This window comes from Centrocercus urophasianus, unplaced genomic scaffold (genome assembly GCF_019232065.1).
Source record: "Centrocercus urophasianus isolate 14NV4802_14NV808 unplaced genomic scaffold, USGS_Curo_1.0 seq_29, whole genome shotgun sequence".
Lineage (NCBI taxonomy): Eukaryota > Metazoa > Chordata > Aves > Galliformes > Phasianidae > Centrocercus > Centrocercus urophasianus.
Genome location: NW_024884855.1, coordinates 754290 through 777371, shown reverse-complemented (window position 1 = coordinate 777371; position 23082 = coordinate 754290). Strand labels below are relative to the sequence as shown.

At 45.7% G+C, this 23082-nt stretch overlaps 1 protein-coding gene across 3 annotated transcripts in view; it reads right to left on the bottom strand.

Moving 5' to 3' along the window:
* Positions 1-23082, bottom strand: part of CLUAP1 (clusterin associated protein 1) — a 55649-nt gene that overhangs the window by 9064 nt on the left and 23503 nt on the right. For all 3 annotated transcript variants that reach the window (XM_042828244.1, XM_042828245.1, XM_042828243.1), the window contains 2 exons: positions 10162-10234; positions 1740-1847 (listed from right to left, as the gene is read on the bottom strand). In XM_042828244.1, the coding sequence (XP_042684178.1) occupies positions 1740-1847; positions 10162-10234 (181 nt within the window). The remainder of the gene's footprint in view (positions 1-1739; positions 1848-10161; positions 10235-23082) is intronic.

The window sequence follows — 23082 nt, the reverse complement described above, 5'->3', positions numbered from 1 at the left end:
GCAAAGAGAAAAAGTGGTGATTAATAAAAATAGTGTTTTTATTATGCTGCCTTAAATGCATTTTAAATGGAAACTACCTGTGCTGAAGGACACGTACAGACTGTGTGTTTAACAACAAATGTTCAGGCTCTATTTGCCAAAGAAGCTGAAGCACCTTGACATTAATCTCACGTTCTCACATTGTCTCCAGCACTTCAGTTTTGTGACCCACTTTGTGAGGGTCACAGTCAAACACAGCACCTCACTGCTGAGGAAGGACCAGAAGAACCCATTTACACAGAAAGAAGCAGATGGGAGCCTGTACCTAAGGCTGGAGCTGCTTGTCTGGATCAGGCTGGTGCTCTGGAAGGAAAGCTTTGACTCAACAAGGCAGAAAAGCAAGCTGATAATGCTTCCTTTAAGTCTAACTATGTTTGCATCCACCCCTGCCAGTACAGACTGTGCTGGAGCACAGCAGGACTGAAATGCAGTGAGTTAAAATGAGAGAATGCAGCCTTTCTCCTCCTGGGTTAACTGTGCAGAAGGCATCTCAGAAGCCAGAAGCTCATCTGGAGCTGGTTCATAGAAGGTGAGAAGCAAAAAGAGGACAGAACCAAGGGATACTTCCAAATTACACAAAGATACAGTGAGCAAAGATCAGCATGGCCACCAAGTAGTTAGCAAGCTGCAAACTGAGAACGTGCAAAAGCCAGAGGATAATCACGTGGCAGAAGCAGCTTATAGAAGATCAGGAAGAGACCCACAGAAGCTGCAGCCAGCATCTGGTTGCTCTGTTGGAATGCCTGCTCAGGAGAGGCATCACAGGCAGCTACAGCCAGCCCTAAAAACAGCATACAGACTTTTCTTTGAGAAACTGTAAAAGCTGTTCACCCATACGAGGGCTTCTGGCACTTTTTAAGAATTTTCAATTGTTATGAGAAGCAGAAATGTGGATAAAAGTGCTTGAATTGTATTGATTTGGGAATTTCAGGTTCCTGCTCTGGTCTCAATAAGAAAGAGGAGAGCAGAAAGCACATCTGCAGCCTATCCAAGCACCAAGTTCTAGCAGAAGTAGTGGCACATGAAATTACCCACACTGGCGCTTCATCCAGAGCCCAGAGAGGCTTTTGCTGATGCTCAGAATCATTCACAGCCAACAAGAGCACCACTACAAAATAACCTAATTTTCTGGTTTCTCTTTCCCCATATAAGTGCAAGACAGACCCTCAGACTGCTATTTTTCTGAGTTGCTCCTGATCTGGGCTCTGTGGGAATCAGCAGCCAGAGGCTGAAGTTCCACTGTGCACAATAGCAACACAAGTCAGATGTCCTTCCCTGGCAGAAGTAACTCAGGTGTGCTGTGCCCACGGCTGTCAGTGCAGGAGGCTTTACAGACTCACTAAAGGCCTCATTTTGAAGATGACCCTGCCATAGATAACGTCTACACCTGGAGGGAAACGAATGCTTTGCCATGAGAAATATTAATACCTTGCTAAGGCTTTGTGCAAAGCTACTTCTGAACCTGGAAGGCAATACCAAGGAAGGATTATTCTCCCTTTTTTTATTTCCTTCAGTAAAGCCTCCTTAATTTGCTCCCTGAAAGTACTACATTTTCTCCACACGACACTGACCACTTACAGCACACAAAAACAGAGCAGTGCCAATGCCCTTGAACGATAACTGTCTTTTATATCTAAGGTTACTCAGATACTTTGAGCAAGTCCTTCTGAATAAAGGCAGGGAAGGAGAGGAGGAAGTACCTGGCACTAGCATCTCCAAGGCCATGTGCTGCTTCCTGAGCTGCCTGTTCTCCACTTCACTGTCAGAGCCTTCATTATCCTGGATCTCCACGTCAGAATCATCATTACCTGGTTAAAACAAAAGCAGGATACACATCGTTCAAAGCAATCCACAACAGCCCAGAATTGCAGCTGCATACCAGAGGTGCTAGCACTCAGTTTGTTCAGAGCACAGCTCTGCTGACACATGCAGGGGAACAGCCAGCTTCCACATCCTCACTAAGGAAGATATCTTCATACAGAAGTGCCAAAGAAGTTGAGATGAACAGAGTGTACAGTATTAACAACTGTCTTGAGACCATCCTCAGATCATACCAGAGGCAATGTTCTCAACACACTTTGAGAGTATGAGCCATACATACAGTCAGGAGGAGATACTGCAGAAGCTGAGTTTCTGAATGAAAGTCTTCTAAAAGCTTTTGGAACTTACTGATACATCTCCTATTGTTTCAGCCTGCCATTAGCAATACCAAAAAGGTCTCCTTGGACTCTTTGCCTTTCACTTAACCATAGGTTAGAAACACACAGGGGTGATGCTCCAGTAAGAAGTGCTCTGCAGGGCCTCAAGGGATCCGTGGTGCTGTGACAAAGCCAGCAGGACTGGGTGTGAAGTCAGCACTCCAAAAGTTGCTCACTGTTTACAGAACACAAATCTTTCCTAAGTACACCCAATTACATGTCTGAGCTGAAAATGGAAATAACTAATTGTGATCAGCGATGGGCTGGTACATCCTTGCGACACTTAATTATCAGGCAATACACAAATATCATACATTTTTCCTTTTTTTTTTTTTTCATTGCAGTATTAAATTAATGACAAAATATAGCAAGAGATAATATTTGATACCCTGGTACAATTTCAAGGCTCCAACAGCACTAGCTACAATTTCTGTTTGCATTGCACTCTCTTCTTTGGCAGGTGATCGAATCACTGTGTGACCTGAATGCTGCTTCTGCTTGCTGGTATTCAGGAAAGCCAGGTTTTGTTCAGGCAACCCCCATGGGAAGACCCACACGTGGCCTAAAGAAAGGATTCAGGGCCACGTCCTGTGCAGACCTTCATCAGCACTATGACTGACACACTCTCCCTTCTTTTGGGCTTCTTTTAACCCCTTTCTCCAGATTATATCACATCTGCTCCTCCTGTTTCTCAGCCCTACCGCCCAGAGCAGAGGATGCTGCCTGGGGCCCTATGACTGCTGTACCCATTGCAGAGCCCCATTAGCACTTCTTCCTTCTCACCTGGCTCTCCCCAGTTGCCAGCTGAGCGTGGGCTAATGGAGCTGCTGCTGTCTGGCAGCAACCGAAGTGACAATGCAGTGAGCAGCCTCTGGGGACAGGACCTGGAGCCCTTGCCCTGCAGAGGCACCACGATGCTGTTCTGCACTGGGTGAGGCACAGCTCAACCAACCCTTTGATTTTCCATCATGTTTTTCAGGAAACTGATTTTGTAACCATTTATGGCAAACAGCTCTCAGAGAAAACATGCAAGACATACTTCCCTTCAGACAAGGGTAAGATGACAAGGACAGGAATGGATCTGCCATCACCCCTTTGCCGTACGCAGAAGAGTTCTCTCTCACTCTGCTGTGTCATTTCTCACCCAGCTCAGATTGCAAAAAGGAAGCTCTGCTCATTATGTAATTCCTCACAGTGCCTTTCCATTGGAAAGCAGGCCCAGCAGTGAGATCCCATGGTGAGCAGCGCTTTGAGATGGAAGTGGTACCTACTGCAAAGACAGAATCGATGGCCAGAGGGCCTCAAGCTGCTGCTTTATGAAAGGAAATGGCTTCAGCACAGCTTTTTTTCCCCACAACCAATCTTTTCTTCTTTCACTCGGTTTCTCTGCCCCTCTGAAGCCCCCTTCTTACCCTACTGCTTTTATCCTTTTCCTCTGCTGCCTCGGATGCTTTAACTCCCCTCAGCCAGCAATCAGGCTGCAGCTCTCTGCATTCAGCCCACGTTTAGGAAGCAGAGGACTGCTGGCAGCCCCCAGAAGCATGCTGGTGCCTCAGCTCCAGCACTCAGCTCTCCCAGTGTGCATACCAGGTCACATTAACACCTGCTTTCACTCACACGCTTTGCAAATCCTTCATTACTTCGCAGTAAAAATGAAGAGAAGGGTCACCAGGTGAACTATCAGTGTGTAAACGCAGCGCACCATATTTGCAGCTGTGCTGGGACTTGGGAACAAATCTTGTTATGGAGCTTAAGAGTTGGGGCTCTCTGAGCAGCCTTGAACTGCGCAGCACAGAGCATAACATGGAGCTTCACCATGCTGCTATAGTGAAGGTGGGCTGCAGGAACAGAGAAGCCAGAACTGCAAAGGCAAATCCAGCAACAGCCTGTGACCCTGAGCCTCCTCTGCCCACACCTGGACAGACAGAGAGAACCTCTCACTGCAACAAAACCAATGCATTGCTCTAACCTGGTGCTTTGTGACAGTTGGCTCCGGGTCCCAGCACCCAGTCCAGCTCTGCCTGGGGTGCAGCAGGGCACAACAGGACCAGGCCACATCACCAGGGACACAGAAGCAGAGAACATAACTAAAAACGTATTTAAATACACAGGATGAAAACAAGCTGAGCCCAGGCTTCCTAATGGGCTGAAACAGCAGGTTGATCCAATGCTCTGAATAACCTATCCTACATACAGCAGTATAGGATTCCCTCCCCCCATCGTCCTCATTGTATTTGCCCAGTATGTTCTGTTTGCACCAAAATATGCTGGAGTCAAAGAAAAAAAAAAAAAAAAAAGAAAGATAGAAAAAAAGGGACCATTTAGAACATTTCACTTCATAATGTACAGGAAAAAACAACCTGCTGCTTCAGGAGAGGTGACAACCCCTGTGCAACACTGAGCAATAGAAAGGAAGACAAGGAATGTTCCTCATGGAGAAAATGCAGATTCCTCAGCACCACTATAAAGACAGAGGATAATAAAGCACAGGACTTGCAGTTCCCACACACTAGTACATGATGTGCAGAACATGTTCTAAGGTAGCTGGATTATGAGATTTGCATGGCTGTATGTGAAGATTGTTTGACTTTCAGCAATACACTGTAACCCAGCAATCCACGTGCCCAAATTCAGGCCAATGCTGGCAGCTTACTAAAGCTTTAGCTTGGTGCTTTAACAAGCTCCTGTATTTTGCTATGAAAGGACAATCCAAAGAAACGCCCCACAAACTGCATTTGGCCCAGTTCCCCACTGCAGGGACCTCTCTACTGCACAGAGCACATCGGTAGAATATCTGACTACCCAAGAGAGAACACACTGCGACCTTAAACTCCTCTTGCCTTAGATTTCAGCATTTTCACATCATAAAGGTGGCTTTTAGTCAACTAAATTTCACAGAATCACAAAATGGTTTGGGTTGGAAGGGACCTTTAAGATCACCTCCAACCCCTGCTGTAGGCAGGAACACCTCCCTCTGCACCAGGCTAACAGAAAGCACATCCTGTCACAGCTGAGAGGCACGAATCTCAGAAGATGCCTTTTGTTTCAAAGCACACCTACTGTGTTCAGAACAGCCCACGGCAGATACATGGACTGATCATATGAGTTTTAAATGATTAAATGTAACACGCAAAGTCATTTGATCCTTACAGAAATACATTTAATAAATAACATGAAGCTTTAGATCAGGGGAAAGAAAAAAAGAAAAGAAATGGATTCAGGGTTTACTGCGACCCAAAGAGGAGCGATGTGCTGTTCCCACCTGAACACTTCAGTTCACCAAAGCCACGTTCACATCTCACCATACCCAGAGAAGTCAGCTGCGACTGCCAGCCTGAACGCTCACACATCTGCAGTTCAAAGAGAAAGTGCAATGCTACAATGTGATAGACAGCACAGCAGTGACAGTGGGGTAGCAAAGTCAGAGGCTGCAACAAATGAGGATAGGCTAAAATGCAGCATCTGTGAGCACAAAAACAAAGAAAAGAGTCCAGTCACCTTTGAAAGGCCTCAGGTAGGCAGGGATCTCCAGCAAATACCCTCACCTCCACTGCCAACCCTTAAATGAGGGCTGAGAAGGGGTGGATCCTGGCCCCAGCCCTTCCAGTCACTCAATACACTGCATGGACCTGAGCTCCCCTGGGCTGGCCCTGCCTTCCCACAGGTGCTCAATCACTGCTTTAAGTCCTGACTTAGCATTTCTGCTACAGAAAGCAATGCTTTGATATACACATTTCAGTAGGGAACTTCTTTTGTCCTTAGCACAAAATGCTCATCTCTGAGAAGTCACCTTGCTGGTGGCAGGACTGATTGAGGTTCTCCTACCAACTTCAGCAGTAAGGGTGCATGTTCAGACCTTAAGGCATGAAAATTGAGTACAGCATCCCAGCAAATACCCAGCAGTGGGATGCACAGTTAGCTCCAAGTGCCCTTTCTTACATCTCTATTATTTTAAAATGGCTTATTGCTACTGAGCCCAATCTCACATTTTAAACAGCACAGATAGCTATACCACTGCTAAGGGGAGCAATAGGTCTCTGTCACCTGAAATCACTGAACACAATCCCCTGTTCAACCTAAAATCACTGAAAACAATTCCCATTCAACCTGGGATTTGGAGTCTTGGCACAGGAACAAGGAGCTAAGATCATTTTTGACCAGTTTTACAGAGGGGTCATATTCAGTCACCATAACAGTTTCTAACAATCTCAAAGGCCAAGAACCCCTCAGAGCGCCATTAAATTAAACGTGAATTTGCAATTATTTTATGAGCAAGAGGCAAGATAGCTGTGCACCAATTGCAGTCTTCCCTTAGGAGATGCATGTTTTTAGTACTTGGCAACTCACTGCTCTGCTACAGGGTGAAGAGCACTCCATGTTCAACAGCCATCAGTTTTTAAGGCATCACTTCTGGAGTGGAAAGACTACAAGGGATTCAGTGCATCACCACATTGCAACAGTGCCATGTGATCTGCTACCCAAAGCCTAGCAGCTATTTGCTCCGTTCCACTGAGTAAGATGATAGGATCCAGGCACACACTGCTTGCTTGTCAAAAAACAGTTTGCTTGGCAAGTAGAACAGGGAAGGAAGCACACTGGCACAGGTTGCCCAAGGAGGCTGTGGATGCCCCATCCCTGCAGGCATTCAAGGCCAGGCTGGATGTGGCTCTGGGCAGCCTGGGCTGCTGGTTGGCGACCTGCACACAGCAGGGGTTGGAGCTGGATGAGTGTTGTGCTCCTTTGCAGCCCAGGTCATTCTATGATTCTATGGCATGATTCTAAGACTATTCTGAAGAAATGTATTTCAGCCTAGAACAAGGTTTTTTTGCTCAGCAAACATTGGGGTTTTTTCAGCCTAAGGTGAATATGAAAGAAAGTATACTGACTGTGTGCTGCAGCCTGTGGCCTTCCTGGTCCCTCTCCTCTCACATCACACCATTAGCACAGCAACACTTCACATCTCTACACCTGCTCGACCAACAGTTTTTGCACTGTCTCATCTATTCCCAGAGTCCCTGCTCCTCCAGCCATGGTGACACCAGGCCCCAAGGCTCAGGCATTGGCAAAACACATTGCTGTACTGCTGCAACTGCTTCACTGCACAGATTTCCATCAGCAAATGCTGCTCAAAGCTGCATCTGTATCTGGAGTTCAGCATCTCCATCTAAGCTTTTTTCCATGTAACTTAGTGCTTTTCTGTATTTTTTTTTGTTTTACAAAGATGCCCAGTGACAAATGAAAGACAATTTACCATGCGTGCTAAAAAAGCAGAAAAAAGAGACTGTTCCTGAGCCGTGCCAAACACTGCTGCAAATCTTATTCAAGTATCCCAACACGTCCATAGCCCTTCTAATACAACTCAGCCGACCTTGCACAGCTCTTCCTTGCATTAAATATCATGCAGGTTTCTCTGGTGTTAGCTGAGGCTGAATGTAAGCTGAGGGCTGCCCAGAATTCCTGCAACTTGTTCCACAGAGAAAGGCGCTGTTAATTTGCAGCCCTTCTTGCCTAATTAGCAGCAGATAAGGTCAAAGGATTCAGACAATAAGAGGACTGTATTGATTACAGAGGTATGCAAAGGTGAGGGTGCTTACAGGGACAGAATGAACACTGACTTTTATCAGTTAATGGTGATAAATTTATCACCGGACTCCAGCCTATGCTGTTTGAAGGGCCTCATTAAGTGCTTTGCAGCTCGCAAGGGCAAAGTGTAATGAGATGAGGAGAACCTTCCCTTTCCCTTCCCCTCTGTGCACGAGAAGAAGGCACATGCCCCAAAAGTCTCACCACATAGGTGCACTAAGGTGTAAGTACTTCTGTTGTGCCTTGCACCGTGCTGCTCACAGCACTCACTGATAAAATCACTGATTCCTGGGAGCCCTGCACTGTAGAAACTTCAGCCCATGCAGTGCTCTCTATTTCAAGTGCAAATGTCCCAAGCAGCCTCTGAGGCACCAGAGATGCTGCACTCATTCTGCTGCTGTTTCTCTCTTTCCTCTCGTGTAAAATGTAGTTTTTCTTGTGACAAGGAGCTCAGGGTTCACTTCACTGAGATGGCACTGTGCCATTTAGGGTACTTACCTTTGCATGGCTTTCTCCAAACAAATCTCTTGGTTTTAAATTCTACACAGGACATCACTTTAACAGTGAGGAGAGTGGGGTTGGCCTTTGAGGAAGGCACGATTTGGTCCTGGTACTTCTATGTTAGCTAATGGGGATGTCAGCTAGTTTTACAGCATTCAATAAATTAACTTCGCAACATCCAGCAATGAAGCTGCATTCCAGGTTCACTGCTGGGAAAACAGCCAAATGCAAGGCCCCACTTACACCCTGCAGCTCCACAGGTAATAGCAGGCTGCATCTTAGGAAGATGACGACCTACTGAGCTGATGGGATAACAAATGAATGAGTCTGCACTGAAAACCAGGCTCCTGTCGCTCCTATCACTGGAAAAAACATTGCTTTTGTCCATACAGTACTCACATGAAGATATTAAGGCAATATTGGTATAGATCATTAGAAGTCATAAGCATGTTCTTAGGTACAGTCAGATAACTTGCTGAAGGATAAGGTTTGTATTATTTCAGAGATAAAAAATGACCAAAGAGTTTTCCAAGTGAAAATCCACTGACAAGGAAAAAGATTGGGAAAAGTTCACGTTCACAACGTTCACATTGCTAATTATTGATGATAAATGTTCTTCCCTCTTGAACTTGGAAACTGTCCCACAGCAGGACCTGGCTTTTTTCATTCAGGTAGATCCTGGAAACAACTCCACATTCTTGTAGTTTATATTATGAACCCTGTTTCAAACAAAACTCTCTTTTTACTGCACTGGCATAAGGAGATGAGATGAAAGACGGTCAGAGATGAACAAATTTCCTCTTCCACAAGCGTGCTCAGAACACATCTGCCCACAAACAAACTACAAAGCATAACTCTGATGTCCTTACCCAGTTTTAGCATAAGCTCTCTCTCTGATTCTGAGAATCAACCCTCCTCTTACTTTTTTCACTACAACATAAAAATGCACATGCTGCGATTTTCAATTCACAGGGGTAATTAATGGTGAACTCTGCTGATGCTTGACTTGGAAGAAGCAAAATCTGGTTTGTTAGCTCTCTGCAAAATCTCAGGAGGTTATTATTCCCTTCTGTTCTTCAGCTAGAACTCTAATTAATTAGAAGTAAGTTTAGAGAAAAAGGAAAACATCAGATTTTAATTGCATTCACAATTTGCAGGTACACTAAAACCAAAGAAATGGGAGCAGGCAGATGTGGCTCACACTTGGACGATTTGTAATGGCAGAGAGAATTACAAGCAGCTTTTTCACCTGTGAACATGATGTTCTGATAGATACATCACAAAGAATGACTCCGAACACAGCCAGCTCCACATCCAAGGTGGCAGAGGAACTTACACTCTGGTTTAGCAGGGCACACCAGCATGTGTCTACCACAGGGCAGCCAGGCAGTCCCACAGAGCAATGAGGCTGCCTGCCAACACCAGCATCTCAATGGGCACAATCCTCTGACCAAGGCTGTTAGCAATGCTTCTTCATTAGTTCTACTGTGCTGGCCTTCATCCACAGCCTGAGGGGCTCGGAGGATAGCAAGTAATAAAATGGAGCCTCTGCCTGCCTGCTGCAATTGCACAGCATGTGTAGGGAGGGACTGCTCTCACCTCTCAGCACTGCAGGCAGCACTTGCAAGGTGCAGCATCTTCAGCCCTGCACAGAAGTCAGGTTCCCTATTTCATGGCTGTCCTTTTATAGTTACTATCACTCCACTTTTTCTATTACACCTGTTGACTCTGTCATCCATCCCATGTCCCCATGCTTCAGGCTTGTTTGGGCATATTTATACATCAAGAACATAGCACATAATTTTTCTGCCAATGAACCTAGGGAAGAAATCCCACTTACTTCCACTCTTAAGCAGGCGTTGTTCCTCCTCCTTCAGCCTGTTCTGCATCAGACGCAGCATGTTTGCTGCTTCCTGGAACAGGTGAGAAGAACTGAATTAGAAAAGCTGCCCCTCATCCAGTCAAGTAGCTAATGGATGGCTCTACAGCAGCACTTAAGGGCTCTCACAGGCAACATGAAACAAGAAAATTTCATCATTGAAAATATTCTATGGACAAAAAATCTTGAAGTTTGGGAACTCCTACTTACTTTGCCCACGAGGTCAGGATATAAAGCACAAACCCACAAACAGTGCACTGAAAATCAACCACATGTTCCAACCAGGTGAAACTTCACTTATCACATTGAAAATGAGTTCACCCACCTTCATCCCAAAGAACATCACAACCATCACAGAACAAAGGGGACTCTCTTTGCAAAGTGGCCTTCGGTAGATTTTTTCAGCCAATATGCCAATAAGCAGCAGAAGTGGTTTGTGAAATGACTGCAGCTTTCTCATACACAAACCATAATGGAATCAATTCACCCGTTCCCATGTATGCAAACAAAATGGGAAGAAACAGCCCAACGAATGAGCTGAAGAAGTACACTAATAGGGGCACTGTGCTATTGTACAGAGTTGGGGTGCATAGGAGAGCCATGGCAGTAAGGCTCCATAAGGTGGTCTGCTGATTTCTAAATGTAGCAGGTTGTTAGGTAAAAATATGCTGAGGAACACTGTTGTAATGACAGTATGCTAAAGTTGTGACATTTAGTCTGCTAAGAGCAAATGGAAAAGGACAAATGGAACAGGGATTGCTGTGCTAAGGAGGAGAAGCAAATCGCCATTCACAAGCCTTCAAATGAATGACAGTGGTAAAAGAAAGTGTTACAAAAAGGCCTACAAGGACTTAAAAATCCTCAGTCCTGCAACTGATAAGAACTGTGATGGATCAGAAAGGCAGGAGTAGGCTGATGGGAGCAGGGCAGTGGTGGGTAGAATCATAGAATGTAAACCAGACACTTTCATTCTAGCATCGTGGATTGGTAAGAAAGCATGCCTGCCTCTGTAGGCAGTAACGGATGGCAGTGAGTTTCATCTTCTGGGATGAGCATCACAAGGTGGACTAAAGGTGAGAACGAGATGTGGGCAGCCAGGATCTGCAGCATGGGCCCTTCCCAGGAGCTCTCTCTGCAACACCATCCCCCAGTGTTTTCCTGCCAAGCCACCAGCTGGTAGTTTCTTTTTACACCTCTTCCTCCCTATCTGGTTTCTCCCATCACCCTTAAGGCTTAAAGATAATCAATGAAAGCGCAGAAAGTCTTGCACCCTGCCCCAGCAAACATTTCCAGCACAGCCCCCATGGCACCGTGCCTTTGGGAAGAAGGGTGCAGGCAAAGGAGCTGAGCAGCCTCAGTCTGACTCTGTGTGCTTGCACAGTACACATGGCAAAGAAAATCAAAGAGGGGTACCAAAAGTCAGGGCACATCCCAGATGCCATGGGGACAAATGCATAAAATTAGAAAACATCTTTAAAATAGACCTGTTCACGGACTAGGGAAATGATAAGAGCACATGCTCAACAGGAGTCGTTGCTCGGAGCCCTGACTCGCACAGTGCACAGCAGTGTGCTGCTGTGGTGGGCGAGGAGGGGGGTAGTGCATCCTTCAGCTCCAGCGCTGATTTGTGTGCTTAAAACAAGAGAAGTGGAGTGTCAGGAAATCTCTTAGCATGCAGCTGAGGCTTCTCCCCCCTCCTGCAGGTACCAGAAACACAGCTGACCTCGCAGCGAGCAGCTCAGAGCTCATTGGCAGAAAACACGTTGATTTTCTTCAGGCTTAGATCCCTGCACAGCGTGATGTGCGGTCCGATAAACACCACAGGGAGCTGCTGAGGCTGTATGCCACCATCCTGTCCAGAGCTGCTCTTCCAACACACGAAGCAACGTCACCCGAGGGATTCCAGCAGAGCAGCACCCTGCCCACTCGGTGCACAGTACGGGATGGCACAGTGACAGCGTGGGGTCTCTGGGGCACGGTGGCAGCAGCTGGGTGCGCAGAAGCAGGTGAGCAGCAGCCAGCATTGAAGCTCTGCTCAGTCTCTCTGGTAAACAAACGTGGCTGAAATGCTGCAGGCAAGTGCTGCACATAACCTACCCCACCAGCTAAATGTGTCCAAATTTAGAGGCAGCATATGCTACGGAATCATGGTGTCAAGTAAACACAATTAGCGTGGTGCCAATGAATGCAAAATCACAGCCAGTCTGCCCCCATCAGAACATGGCCCTGGGCCTTCCAGGACACCTGGGACTGAAAGTCCTGTCCTAAAGGCAGATGGATCTCTGCTGAGATGCAGCTCTTCTCTTCGACACGCAGCCCTCTCCAGATGTAGATCTACCCTTTACAGAGCAATCCTGTCAGTCACCTTGCAGGCTCAGTGCAGGCAGCCCAGCGCACTGCGTGGCCATGCAGGATGCTGACACAACAACCCAGGCTCCAGGGGATGTGAGGAAGCACCCACCCCAACCCCTGCTCCCAGCAGGATTGCAGCACAGTGTGTGCCCCAGCTCTTTGGGTGCTAACAGACTCCCAGGACAGAGACTGCTCAGTTTCCAGGCAGCCTGCTCAGTGCTGCTTGGCCAAAGGGGAAGTAATGACCTCCAGATCAAGTCAGAGCCATTTTGCACTGCTGATGACCTGTCCATGCCTTTAGCACACAAGGGTTCTGCTCAACTCCACCATAAATACACTGCCAGGCATCCTCAGCAGCCCTGTGGGACAGACAGAGCCCAGCCTGCAGCAAGATGCAAGAGAGAATCCTTCTGGTGACACAGGAGGCTTCCTAAGCAAATGAGCTCTGCCTGCATTTACAATGATCTATGCTTTTTTCATGCTCATCTCAAGACTGTCCAACTGAGCAAGAACGTTATTCATCTCCAGCACGACGGATGCACTTTTCCAAGACAGACGTGTGTTCTTGATAGAATGGGGCTTGAATGAGCACAATGCAGATGCTCCTTATCCTCATGTATTTTAACCAGCAAAGCAGACAACTTTTCCTCTCATATCTGGCTATGAAATTATTTGGAAAACAGCGATGAGACACAACATGTCTGCTTGGCAGTGCTTTTCTATAATCTAATCCACTGCCTTGCAGACAAGTGAAACTTCAGCTGCAAATTCCTGCAGCGGAGCAAATGGCTTTGAGAATCCTTTTCCAGAAACCTGCACAAAGCAGAGCCTGAGAAAGAATTTCTCTTTGACTGGCTTCTTATTTCATATGAATTCCTATTTCTTGAAGAGGGAGACCATTAAACACCATGTAATTAAAATCACTGGCAAAGTCCACACAGCTGAGTGCTGGATCTGGGCACCAGGAGGAGAGCGTTTTGCTTTTGTTTTGCTGCTGCTTGCTTTCAGACATCCAGACCCATTTGCCACCGCATTAGAGAATGGCCCCCAGCAGCTGACCCACACATCACAGCAGCTCTGCCATCCACTCACTCTGTGACTTAGGGAAGTGACCCACGACTTCCTGACGGCAGTCCTTTCTGACAGCACTAATGCTGCTGAGCGTTGTTCTAAGCAATAAAATCAAGTTGCTGAAATCATTCACTTGTAAGCAACTCTTACCCCTTCAGAATGAAGAAGCAGCAAATCTAAACAGGCTGGGGAGAAGAAAACCGGAATTGATGCACTGTTTGATCACTGAGGGCATCTCAGTATTTTCTTCTTAAGTTAACACCAAAATCGTACTGGGGAAGTTGTGGAGAAAATGCCAGCAGGATTTTGAATACAAAGGACACATTTCATGGTGCCAGCTGAGAGACAGCGTGGTTACCACTGAACGGAGACAAAGAGAAGAAATGAAGAACAGACCACAGGGAAAGTGAAACTGTGAAGGAACGCCAGGATGACTGGTGATGGCTGCTTTGCTTTTTGCTCAGATGCTAACATCTCAATTTTTGCCTGGGTTATTACTTCTGTTCTCAGCCATCCTCCAAACCTCAGAAATCTCTCTCAGCATCTTAGTAATGTTTCCTTCTGGTTTTCTTTTTTTTTTTTTTCCCCAGTGATTTGCTAGAGCATATTGGTAATCCTCCTGCTCTGTAGTGCACTCGAAGGGAACCAATTTGAGGATGGATTGAACGACTCATCTTCACCTTGCTATTAATCTCAGCAGCCGTTTCTGGCTTTGTTATAGAACAAAGCAGCTGAGATTAGCTCTCGCTGCATGCACACAATGGGATTTGTTTTTCATAATAGAGTGTTGCCACTCATTCAGTAGGGGTGAGATACAAGGACTTGGAAAAATTGCTGCCTGAAGAGAGAATGTGACAGTACTCCTAACGAGAGGAAGGCTGCTAGGTGCAGCAGTGAGTGGGGAACACGGTGCCATGGGCTGACTGCACAAGGTGCAGCCTGCCTGAGCTGCTCCTGAAGACTTGCAGACAGAGCTTCCTAACCTACTTTGAATCACCTCACCTCATATGAATGTCTGGCTTTGTGATTTCATTTGACTGCAACGCTTTGAAGTTTTTCCCCTTTCTTTGGAACAGGCTGCCCAGAGCTGTGGGTGACCCATCCCTGGAGGTGCCCCATTGATGGGATCCTGAGTGGCCTGAGCTGGTGTGGGACAGCCAGCCCATGGCACAGGTTGGAACTCGATGATCTTTAAGGTTCCTTTCAACCCAACCATTCTGTGATTTGATAATTACTATTCTGTTGAGGAACGAAGACCCTGGGAGACAAAAAACACACCTGAAAAAGTGAGGCAGCAGAATGCTTGCCTAGAGACTTGCTGAGGGACCAGGATGTGCAAAGGAGCATTGTGAGGAATGATGCTGACAGCCTGAAGAATTGGGGGCACTGGGAAGAGTGGGAGGGGGCTCTGCTCTGTTCTTGGCAAAGGCAGTGCACGCAGGAGCCCAGCTCTGGTCCTGTACACATACACACGTCAGAGGGAATGAAACAGGAGGAATTAGAAGGTGAACTTCTGGTGTGCAGCTTTGAACCCAGCAGGATTACAGACCTATGGAGAGAAAGTCCACAGGCTCACAGTGCTGCAGCAGATGGAAACAGGCACCCCAGGAGCTGGGAGGGGAGATGGGGAGCAGCAGCTGCAAAAGGAGCGATTTTTGGATGCACTGAGCTGCCCTGCAATAAGTGCAGTAAGAGTCACGTGTGGTTTTGTCCTCCAGCCCTTAGCTGGACTGAATACAAAAGCCACAACCCCACTGTGTCTTGGTATTAAATCAAGGACAGTGCTTTGGGGAATGTGGTCTCAAAGAAGTGAGCTGCTGCTCTATTAGAAAAGAAAAACTTCTAGCAGATTCTCTGGAATCTCTTATCAAGGTTCACACTAATAAATATTCAACATTTATTCATCTTTACCATTTTGGCCTGAGGTGTATTTGCAAATCACCACCATCGTCCGTTTCTTTTTATTTATTTTTAAAGAAGTCATCCTTCCAGAGGGTGGACAGACACTGCATCAACTGGAAACCGTCAGCCTCCATTACAGGACCATCTGTCTCCTCCCTAGCCTCATTATTGCCATCTCCCTCAATTTGATGCTCTGAACAGCCATCGCCTCTCACCATTAAGAGCCATTTTACAGCAATCATTTCTACTGAAACACATTAAGGCATACTCGAGAGTATTTAATACACATAACTGACCCTCACCACAAATTCACCAACTGTTGACACAGCACTGTCCCCACCACGTGGTGGTGGAAGGAGAGGAAGGCAGAGAGATTCATTTCTGCTGTGGTGTCATTATTTCACACAGTGAATTTGACTGTCCTTTTTCAGAGTACGTTCTTACCTTGAAACTTCTTCAGTCGCACCCAGCCATCACAAATTCCCCTGATGAATCTACCTAGAATTGAATTTTCTTGAAAAACAGCAAATCTTAACGCTATTTTACAACAGTTTGGTCTTATGCTGTCTGTTTCCTGCCTTCAATCCCATTAGCTGCTCTCTGTGGTAGAAGTGGTCACTGGGAGTACTGTAATAGACATCGCAGAAGTACTTCAATACATGTGGAAGAAGAGCATTGGTCATTTAAGCTGACAGAACAGCTCTTAGCTGAGTGAAGCACTGAGAGAGGCTCAGCATCGTGACAAAGACCAAACCAGCATCTGCGTTCATCTCTTCACAGCACGTGGGCAACTCTGCATCCTCCCCTAGAAATTCTGACACAAACATCTTATTTATCAAAATGAGCAACTAAATCTGATAGGTCACTGCAAAGTGCATCTGCGTCAAGGATAGTCACAAAAAACCACTAAGGTTTGCTCAGAAGGCTTATCTTGAGAAGGAAATACATGAAGATTAACTCAACTTTCTTTGTGCTATCATAAAAGCCAGGGGAAAAGGCTAAAATATTTCCTCATGCAATTAAACTTACTAGAAGAGAATATACATCTTCCTAAAGGTCCAATAACTACTTAGCAGTTCTGACTTCCTACTCATAAACACAACAACAACCACTTCACACAGAACAGACAAACGGGAGCTGGAATGGCACAGCACACTTCATGCTGGGAAGCAGTGAGGCAGTGCCCTGAGACGTCGGTGCAAGCTCTCCCGAATAAAGAGACTGTGTGTGAAGGTCTCACCTAGAAATTGATGCAACCCAGAAGGCAGGACTGAACATAAAGAGCAAATCAGCTCAGGGAGACAAATTCATGCACTATCAGTAGAGTTTAATGTCTTGCCCTATAGATTGGAGCATTCCTACTTCTGCTTTACGTGAACCCTCCTTGCTAATTCCCAGAGCTCTCCCCTCTTGTTCTTATACAAGAAAATGGTAATTCTCCCTGTGGCATACTTCTTCATCCTGTACAAAAGCTTTCTGCACAGGTTTCTACACCTTCTCCAACACCTACACGTTATGCTTTTCACTCAAATGCTCACTGAGCAGCTTCCCCGAGGGGCTGCGTGGCCCTTGAAGGCTTTCAGGACCTGATCAGACTAAATCTTGTGTAATGTGCTCCAATAGCTGACCTTGGGCTGGAGACCTCATGAGGTCCTCTCCAACTGGAACTGATCTGTGAATTGGTGATCGAGAAAGCAGGTTTAATAGTTATTTACCTCCTCTGAGGTTTTTTTACTGAAAAAAATCATCTATCTCCAATAGACTGCCCTGATGCTGTACTCTACTTGTTTTTTGGCTACGTATTACGATGGATGGCAGCTCAAAGAATTTGACACAAGCTACATGAAGGCTCCTGAGAAGGATGGCAGCTCAGCCCCCTGCAGCCTTACTCCTTCATTACAAGCCCTACCAGTTCTAAACTCAGTGCTGTCCTTTCTTCCACAACCTTCCCACCCCCCTCTTCCTAAGCTCCAACTATGAGGGTCCCCTCCTGCAAGCACACACACACACTCTTTCATTACTTCTTGAGCCAGCCAGTTTTCCCCTGCACCCAGGTGTGCATTTTATACAGCATGGGTCATTTCTTCTCTGATTCATGTAATTATTCTCTTACCTACTTCTATCTGGTTAACAATAAAAGGAAAAAGGCATCATAAATGCAGAGAAACCTTCACAAAAAAAAAACAAAAAAGCAGATGGCATTTATACCAAATGTTCCTGCTGAACTGGTTTTCCAACACTGCTCCCAGAGCACTCTGCTGTGCCACCAGCCAGAGCCAGCCCACTGCTCACATCAATTGGGCCATTTGGATGTGAGGAATGTTGCAACATCAAGATTCACCAGAATAGGTACAAGCATAAATGCCTTTTTAGGTTGGTTGAAGCAGTGTAAGCGTGCTGCCCACGGGCACATCTACACTAGGTTTAGTTTCTCCTTTCACGTTAAGATCCAAATTCAATGAGGCTGAAGGAAGGCCTGTAATTAAATGCCCCAAGAGGATGTAAGAAATCCTCCTGAACCACCCAGGAACCACCAATCAGAGCCGAGGAGCAGAACATTATAGGCAGTACAGCACTGAAAACACTGCTGAGGATTTCTATGACCACCCATGACAGAGCACAGCTCAACAGGATCACAGACAGACAGAAGGGCTGGAAGGGAACCAGTGAGACTGCAACACAAAGCGAGGTGAGATCACAGGGCTCTAACTCATCCCCAGCCCTGAGTGACAGAAGCAAGCAGAACTGAGAAAGAAAAAAAAAAATTAAAAAGGACCCAGACTAGCATTTTCTGCCCAGAATTTTCCAGCTGAATTGCTTGCATACAAGCTTCAAGTCAGCACTAACACTCAGGAATTCATTACTGTCTGAAATTGTGTCACAGAGGATGGACTGCATCCCGAGATTCAAATGTAGCCATCATTAGATGTAACACAAGCGTACTATTATTGCAATTCCTCTCTATTTTTCCAATTCCCTTTTGTGGAAGACGTGAATTACAATGACTCAATAACAGCTCATTGAGCATTCCCTCCAGGTATTATGCTTTATTGTACTAACTTACTAGCAATATTGGTTGGACGTGTGATTTATTCGAATTAATGTACAACTCTGCAATGTAAACCTGAGGTCAGTTTGCAGTGTGTGAAGAAATTAAAATCCCAATTGGTATTGATTGGAAGTTAGTAGTCACAGCTGTGTCTCATTCACCACCACAGAGCAGGCACTGACTTCTAGAGTCCAACGTCAGGATTACCTGCTCCGTGCCACAGGCAGCACAAGCCCTCTGTGTTCCAAGGGGTACCATGATTATTTACTCTTTTCCAGGGTAGCATTTATTTCATCAAAGAGCAGTAGTTCTTGGTGAACCTCATGGTTCCAGGAACTGGTCACGGCATTGCTGCCTTTTGTCCAGAGATCAATTAGTTCTGATACAATCCATGTTTCTTAGAGCGAATAATCTCCTCCTAACAGGTGGCTGACATGGTTTATTTCTTATTTTCTACCCAGAAAGCCCCACATTAAGAGGGAGTGCCAGCAAGCCTCAGTTTTAGCAGTGCTGTTGTTGGAGACCAAGCATCGAAACTAGAGACCAGGGGACAACACAGGAGATCCCAGCTCCTGCTGTCAGGACGAGGCTCTAGCTACCATGTTGGAAGACAGGAAAAGAACTTTTCTTAAATTTCCCTTTGTGATGGTTTAGAGAAGAATAAAGTAGACAATACTACTGATGCAAACAGATCTCTCTTGAAAGGGATGGCATAGCTCCCAGATAGAAAGATGTGCTGTGGGCCCCAGGATTTCTTACCCGTCCTTAATCCTGATGCTCAACCCTTCTCCAATGCTTCTGCAGTGGCATGGCTCACAATGTAGTATCCACCTCAATCTCAGAATCAACTCCAGTGAACCCCAGGATTGTTCTGGAGTATTCAGGGAGGGAAGTAAGGGAAGGACTCTAGAAGTTGCCATAACTCCTAGTGCCAGCTCAGCGTGAGGTGGGCATTAGGCACAAGGGCTCTGTCCAGGTCCACCATTCATAACTGAGCAGTGTTTCCTTTTCATGCATTTCACAGAATTAAACTAGAGATTGCTTCTACACAGCTGGAAATCTGAGAATTACCTTACTATTGAACATCACATTCTGTTTTTCACTTTGAGATTATGCAAGCCTGTGTGAGTCAAAATGCTACTTTTCTTTGCTGCTTTTCTCTGCTGCTAAGTACCTCATGCAGCAGCAGAGCATAAACCTCCTGTATTTCTCATACACCATTTTAACATTACCTACTTGTGTCACTTATTGCAAATCAGTCGCAAAATGTCAGTCTCAAAATAAGTGTTATTTGACCTCCTTCAATCAACTCCTTGGTTTGCAACCACATACTAAGAGGTTTCTGGTAATGATTTCATGCGTGTGTGTGTTGATCTCCAAGGAAAAAAAAACAAACTTGATCCACGTGATCAGTGTTGCTTCAGGTGAGCTGTGATTGCCTCCTGTTTCGAGCACAATTCAAGCTAGATTTCTGTTACACAATTCACACGTCTGAAATACTTTTCAATACTCAAAAGCATAATACAGGAAGACAGGGGAGGCAGAAAAACTGTCACATAAATAATCCTCTTATCCTAACTTCTTAGCAAATAAGACTGGGCAAAGAGAATACTTGAAAACTAAAATGCAGAAATGCACAAAATAGACCTCGTTATCCTGTAATGTTTCTTCAGGAGGGAGGTTACTGCAGGAGAAATTCAGCAGGACAAGCTAAGAGCTGAAAGCCAAGCAGCTACATGGCGTCTGATCTCTAACAGCTCTGACCCATTTCCAAGCTTTGCTACCACTGAAAGCCTCACCATCTCAGGCCTCACAGAAACAAGCTCTGGCACCACGAGGAAGCTGCCCATCAATGACTACACTGTGCACTCCGTGAGCCCTGTGCCCCCGATCCTCCTCCGCCTGCAGAGCAGCTCATACACAACAGGACCAGCTTGGTTTTGTAGTAGCAGCAGCAGCACAGGCCTGGAGCAGCCTGTGCAAGGGGTCTGTGTCTCAGCACAGCACCCAGCTTGGAAACTCAGGACCCTCTTCACTCTTATTGCTGAGGAGCAGCTGGAGGCACAATCTGAGTGTTGGTGCTGGTCAGAAAACCTTCCAAGTGATGAACCTGTAACAAGCAGCTCCTTCCAAAAAAATCACAGCAATAACAAGTGCAAGAAGATTTAGCAGCTGCCCTGGGAAGTCATCCTGAGTCCTACCAATCCCCTCCACTCTCTTAATGAATCCCACTTCTCAGATCCGTGGCTGAATTTGATGTGAGAATGCATTCCTGCATCACCCTCCTGTCACCAAGCCCCTGCCACAGCACTCCTAGCTTTTTCTCCTTCATCCCCAAGTGGGCATTGGCCTATTCAAAAACCTCTCTGCCTTCCCACGTATCTTTAGCCCATGGAAGTAAATCTCACCTCAGGCTCCTTTTTAAATTTAGTTAAGTCAATGAAAACAGTGTTGTCAACACAGACTTGCAATTCTGCACTTGTATCTCCTGGGCTACCAGAAAGTAGCTAAGACTTCACGACTATCAGTTCTGTTCTCCCCAGGCCAACCTAGGGGGTATCAGGCATTAGAATACAGCGTGGTTTACGTGGCATTTTTAGGGTTTTAATCAATTCCTGTTTGATCTCCAGGTCTGTGAAAATAATAAGTTCTAGAATCTGTCAAGTATGAAGACCATTAGGGAGACAAGGGCGAGCTTTGTTTACCCATCTGGCACATCAGATATCAGGGGAATCCTAACAAATACACGGATCTTTGAGGGCTGAGCAACGTTCATCTCAGTTGTTTTCATTTCCCACAAAGTTTGTGCTAAGGTTTTTAATGTGAGGCAGTATCAATGAGGCACCAGGAGCAGGTAAAGCACACAACCACTGCAGGGCATTCAGAGGGACCCCTGAGACCCAACTCTAGTTGCCATGATATTAGGGAGCTGCAGACCTTTGCTTCAGTGGAAAGAATGCATGGGGCAGCAACTCCTCGCGCAGCTCCATCTCGTCTATGATGCTCTTCACACGCCATCCCACCTTTTCTCTGTCTCCACAATCTTCTCCTTTTGTGAGACAGTAATTTCTCAGCCCAGCAATTTCCTGTGCTCCTTCCTCCTATGCTCAACTGCCCTCCCTCTCCCCCTCTGCATTCCCTTCCTCCTCCTCTCCCTTTTCCTCATTTTCCTGCCCCTTGGGATTTGCACGTCTCAGCCCACCATGCTGTCAGACTTGAATGCTGGACTGAATGCCAGAACAGAAGCAACAACAACTCAGATGCCTGTGCTTACTTTTACCTCTGATATTCAATGTCATTTAGCAACTCTGGACCAGGACTGCTCTCCTGGTACCTATAAAAATGCTACCAAGCAGTCATAATTCAAGTGTACATTAGAAGATTAAAGTCTGTAACCAACCACTTTTCATATTAAACTCCTGCCTGGCCATTTCAGAAAGCAGTCATTGCAATGGGAATGTTAGTATTTCAAATGGGACAGTACAATGCAAAAGATATAAAAAGCAGCAGAACCCAAGCTTATCTCAGAGTGCAGCAGAAGTTGGGTAGCCCTTTGTGTACATACTCAGAACAAAACAGCTGCTTCAGGCACAGAGCTCTGATAGGAAAGCATTAGGTCAATGCAGAAGGGGCTTTATTTGGGCAGGGTGGGTTGCAAAGAGAAACTCACAACACTGCATTTGTGTGTTTGTCTTTTCCCTTGCTCAAACTTTCATCACGATGCACTGCTTACTGCTTACTCAGCAGAATGATGAAAACAAAATGGGTTTCAGCCACCTCAAACCAGAGAGAAGGACTGAGTGGCTTAGAACATCTTTGTCCACCATTCCATTGTATTTCTTAGTTGAGATTTCAGTGCCATCATAGAAGCAGTCTTAAAACACCCTACGAGGAAGCAGCTGAAGGAGAAGAAAGCACTTCAGCAATGTCCTCTGAGAAGAACAAGAAAGAATAAATTCCACCTAGCAAAACAAGGCCAGCAAATGCTACAGGATATTGCCAAGTTATTTTGGCACTACACAAACTAGTTCCAAAAAAGTCTTTTTAACTGGATTAGCCTGCGTTGCCCTTTAAAGGACGGGCATCCATTACAGTCTGTAGAAAAACTCAGCCCACAAATCTGAAAACCCCATAAACTTGGAATTTTATAGCAGCCAAAGTTCCAATAACTTTAATGTCTAACATCAGAACCAATTTCATCATAAAAATGGGGTAAAAGCTACCGAACTGCACCGACTCTTTTTACATAGTAGAAAAATAAGAACAAATCTTCAAGAAGACGTGGCACATAAATCCAGGCTTCTGCAAGAAGATGGATTAACAGCGTGAGCAGCACAAGAGAACAGAATAAAGGAGGTGATTGAAAATGAAAAAAGAGGGGAAGGAAACCACAAAGACAAAATGCCCTTATTTAAATTCCTTGGATCCAATAATAAATAGTGCATGACAGTTTGTCAATACATATGAGAAATTCACCCAAAGGAGGAGTCATGTTAGGACTTCCGACG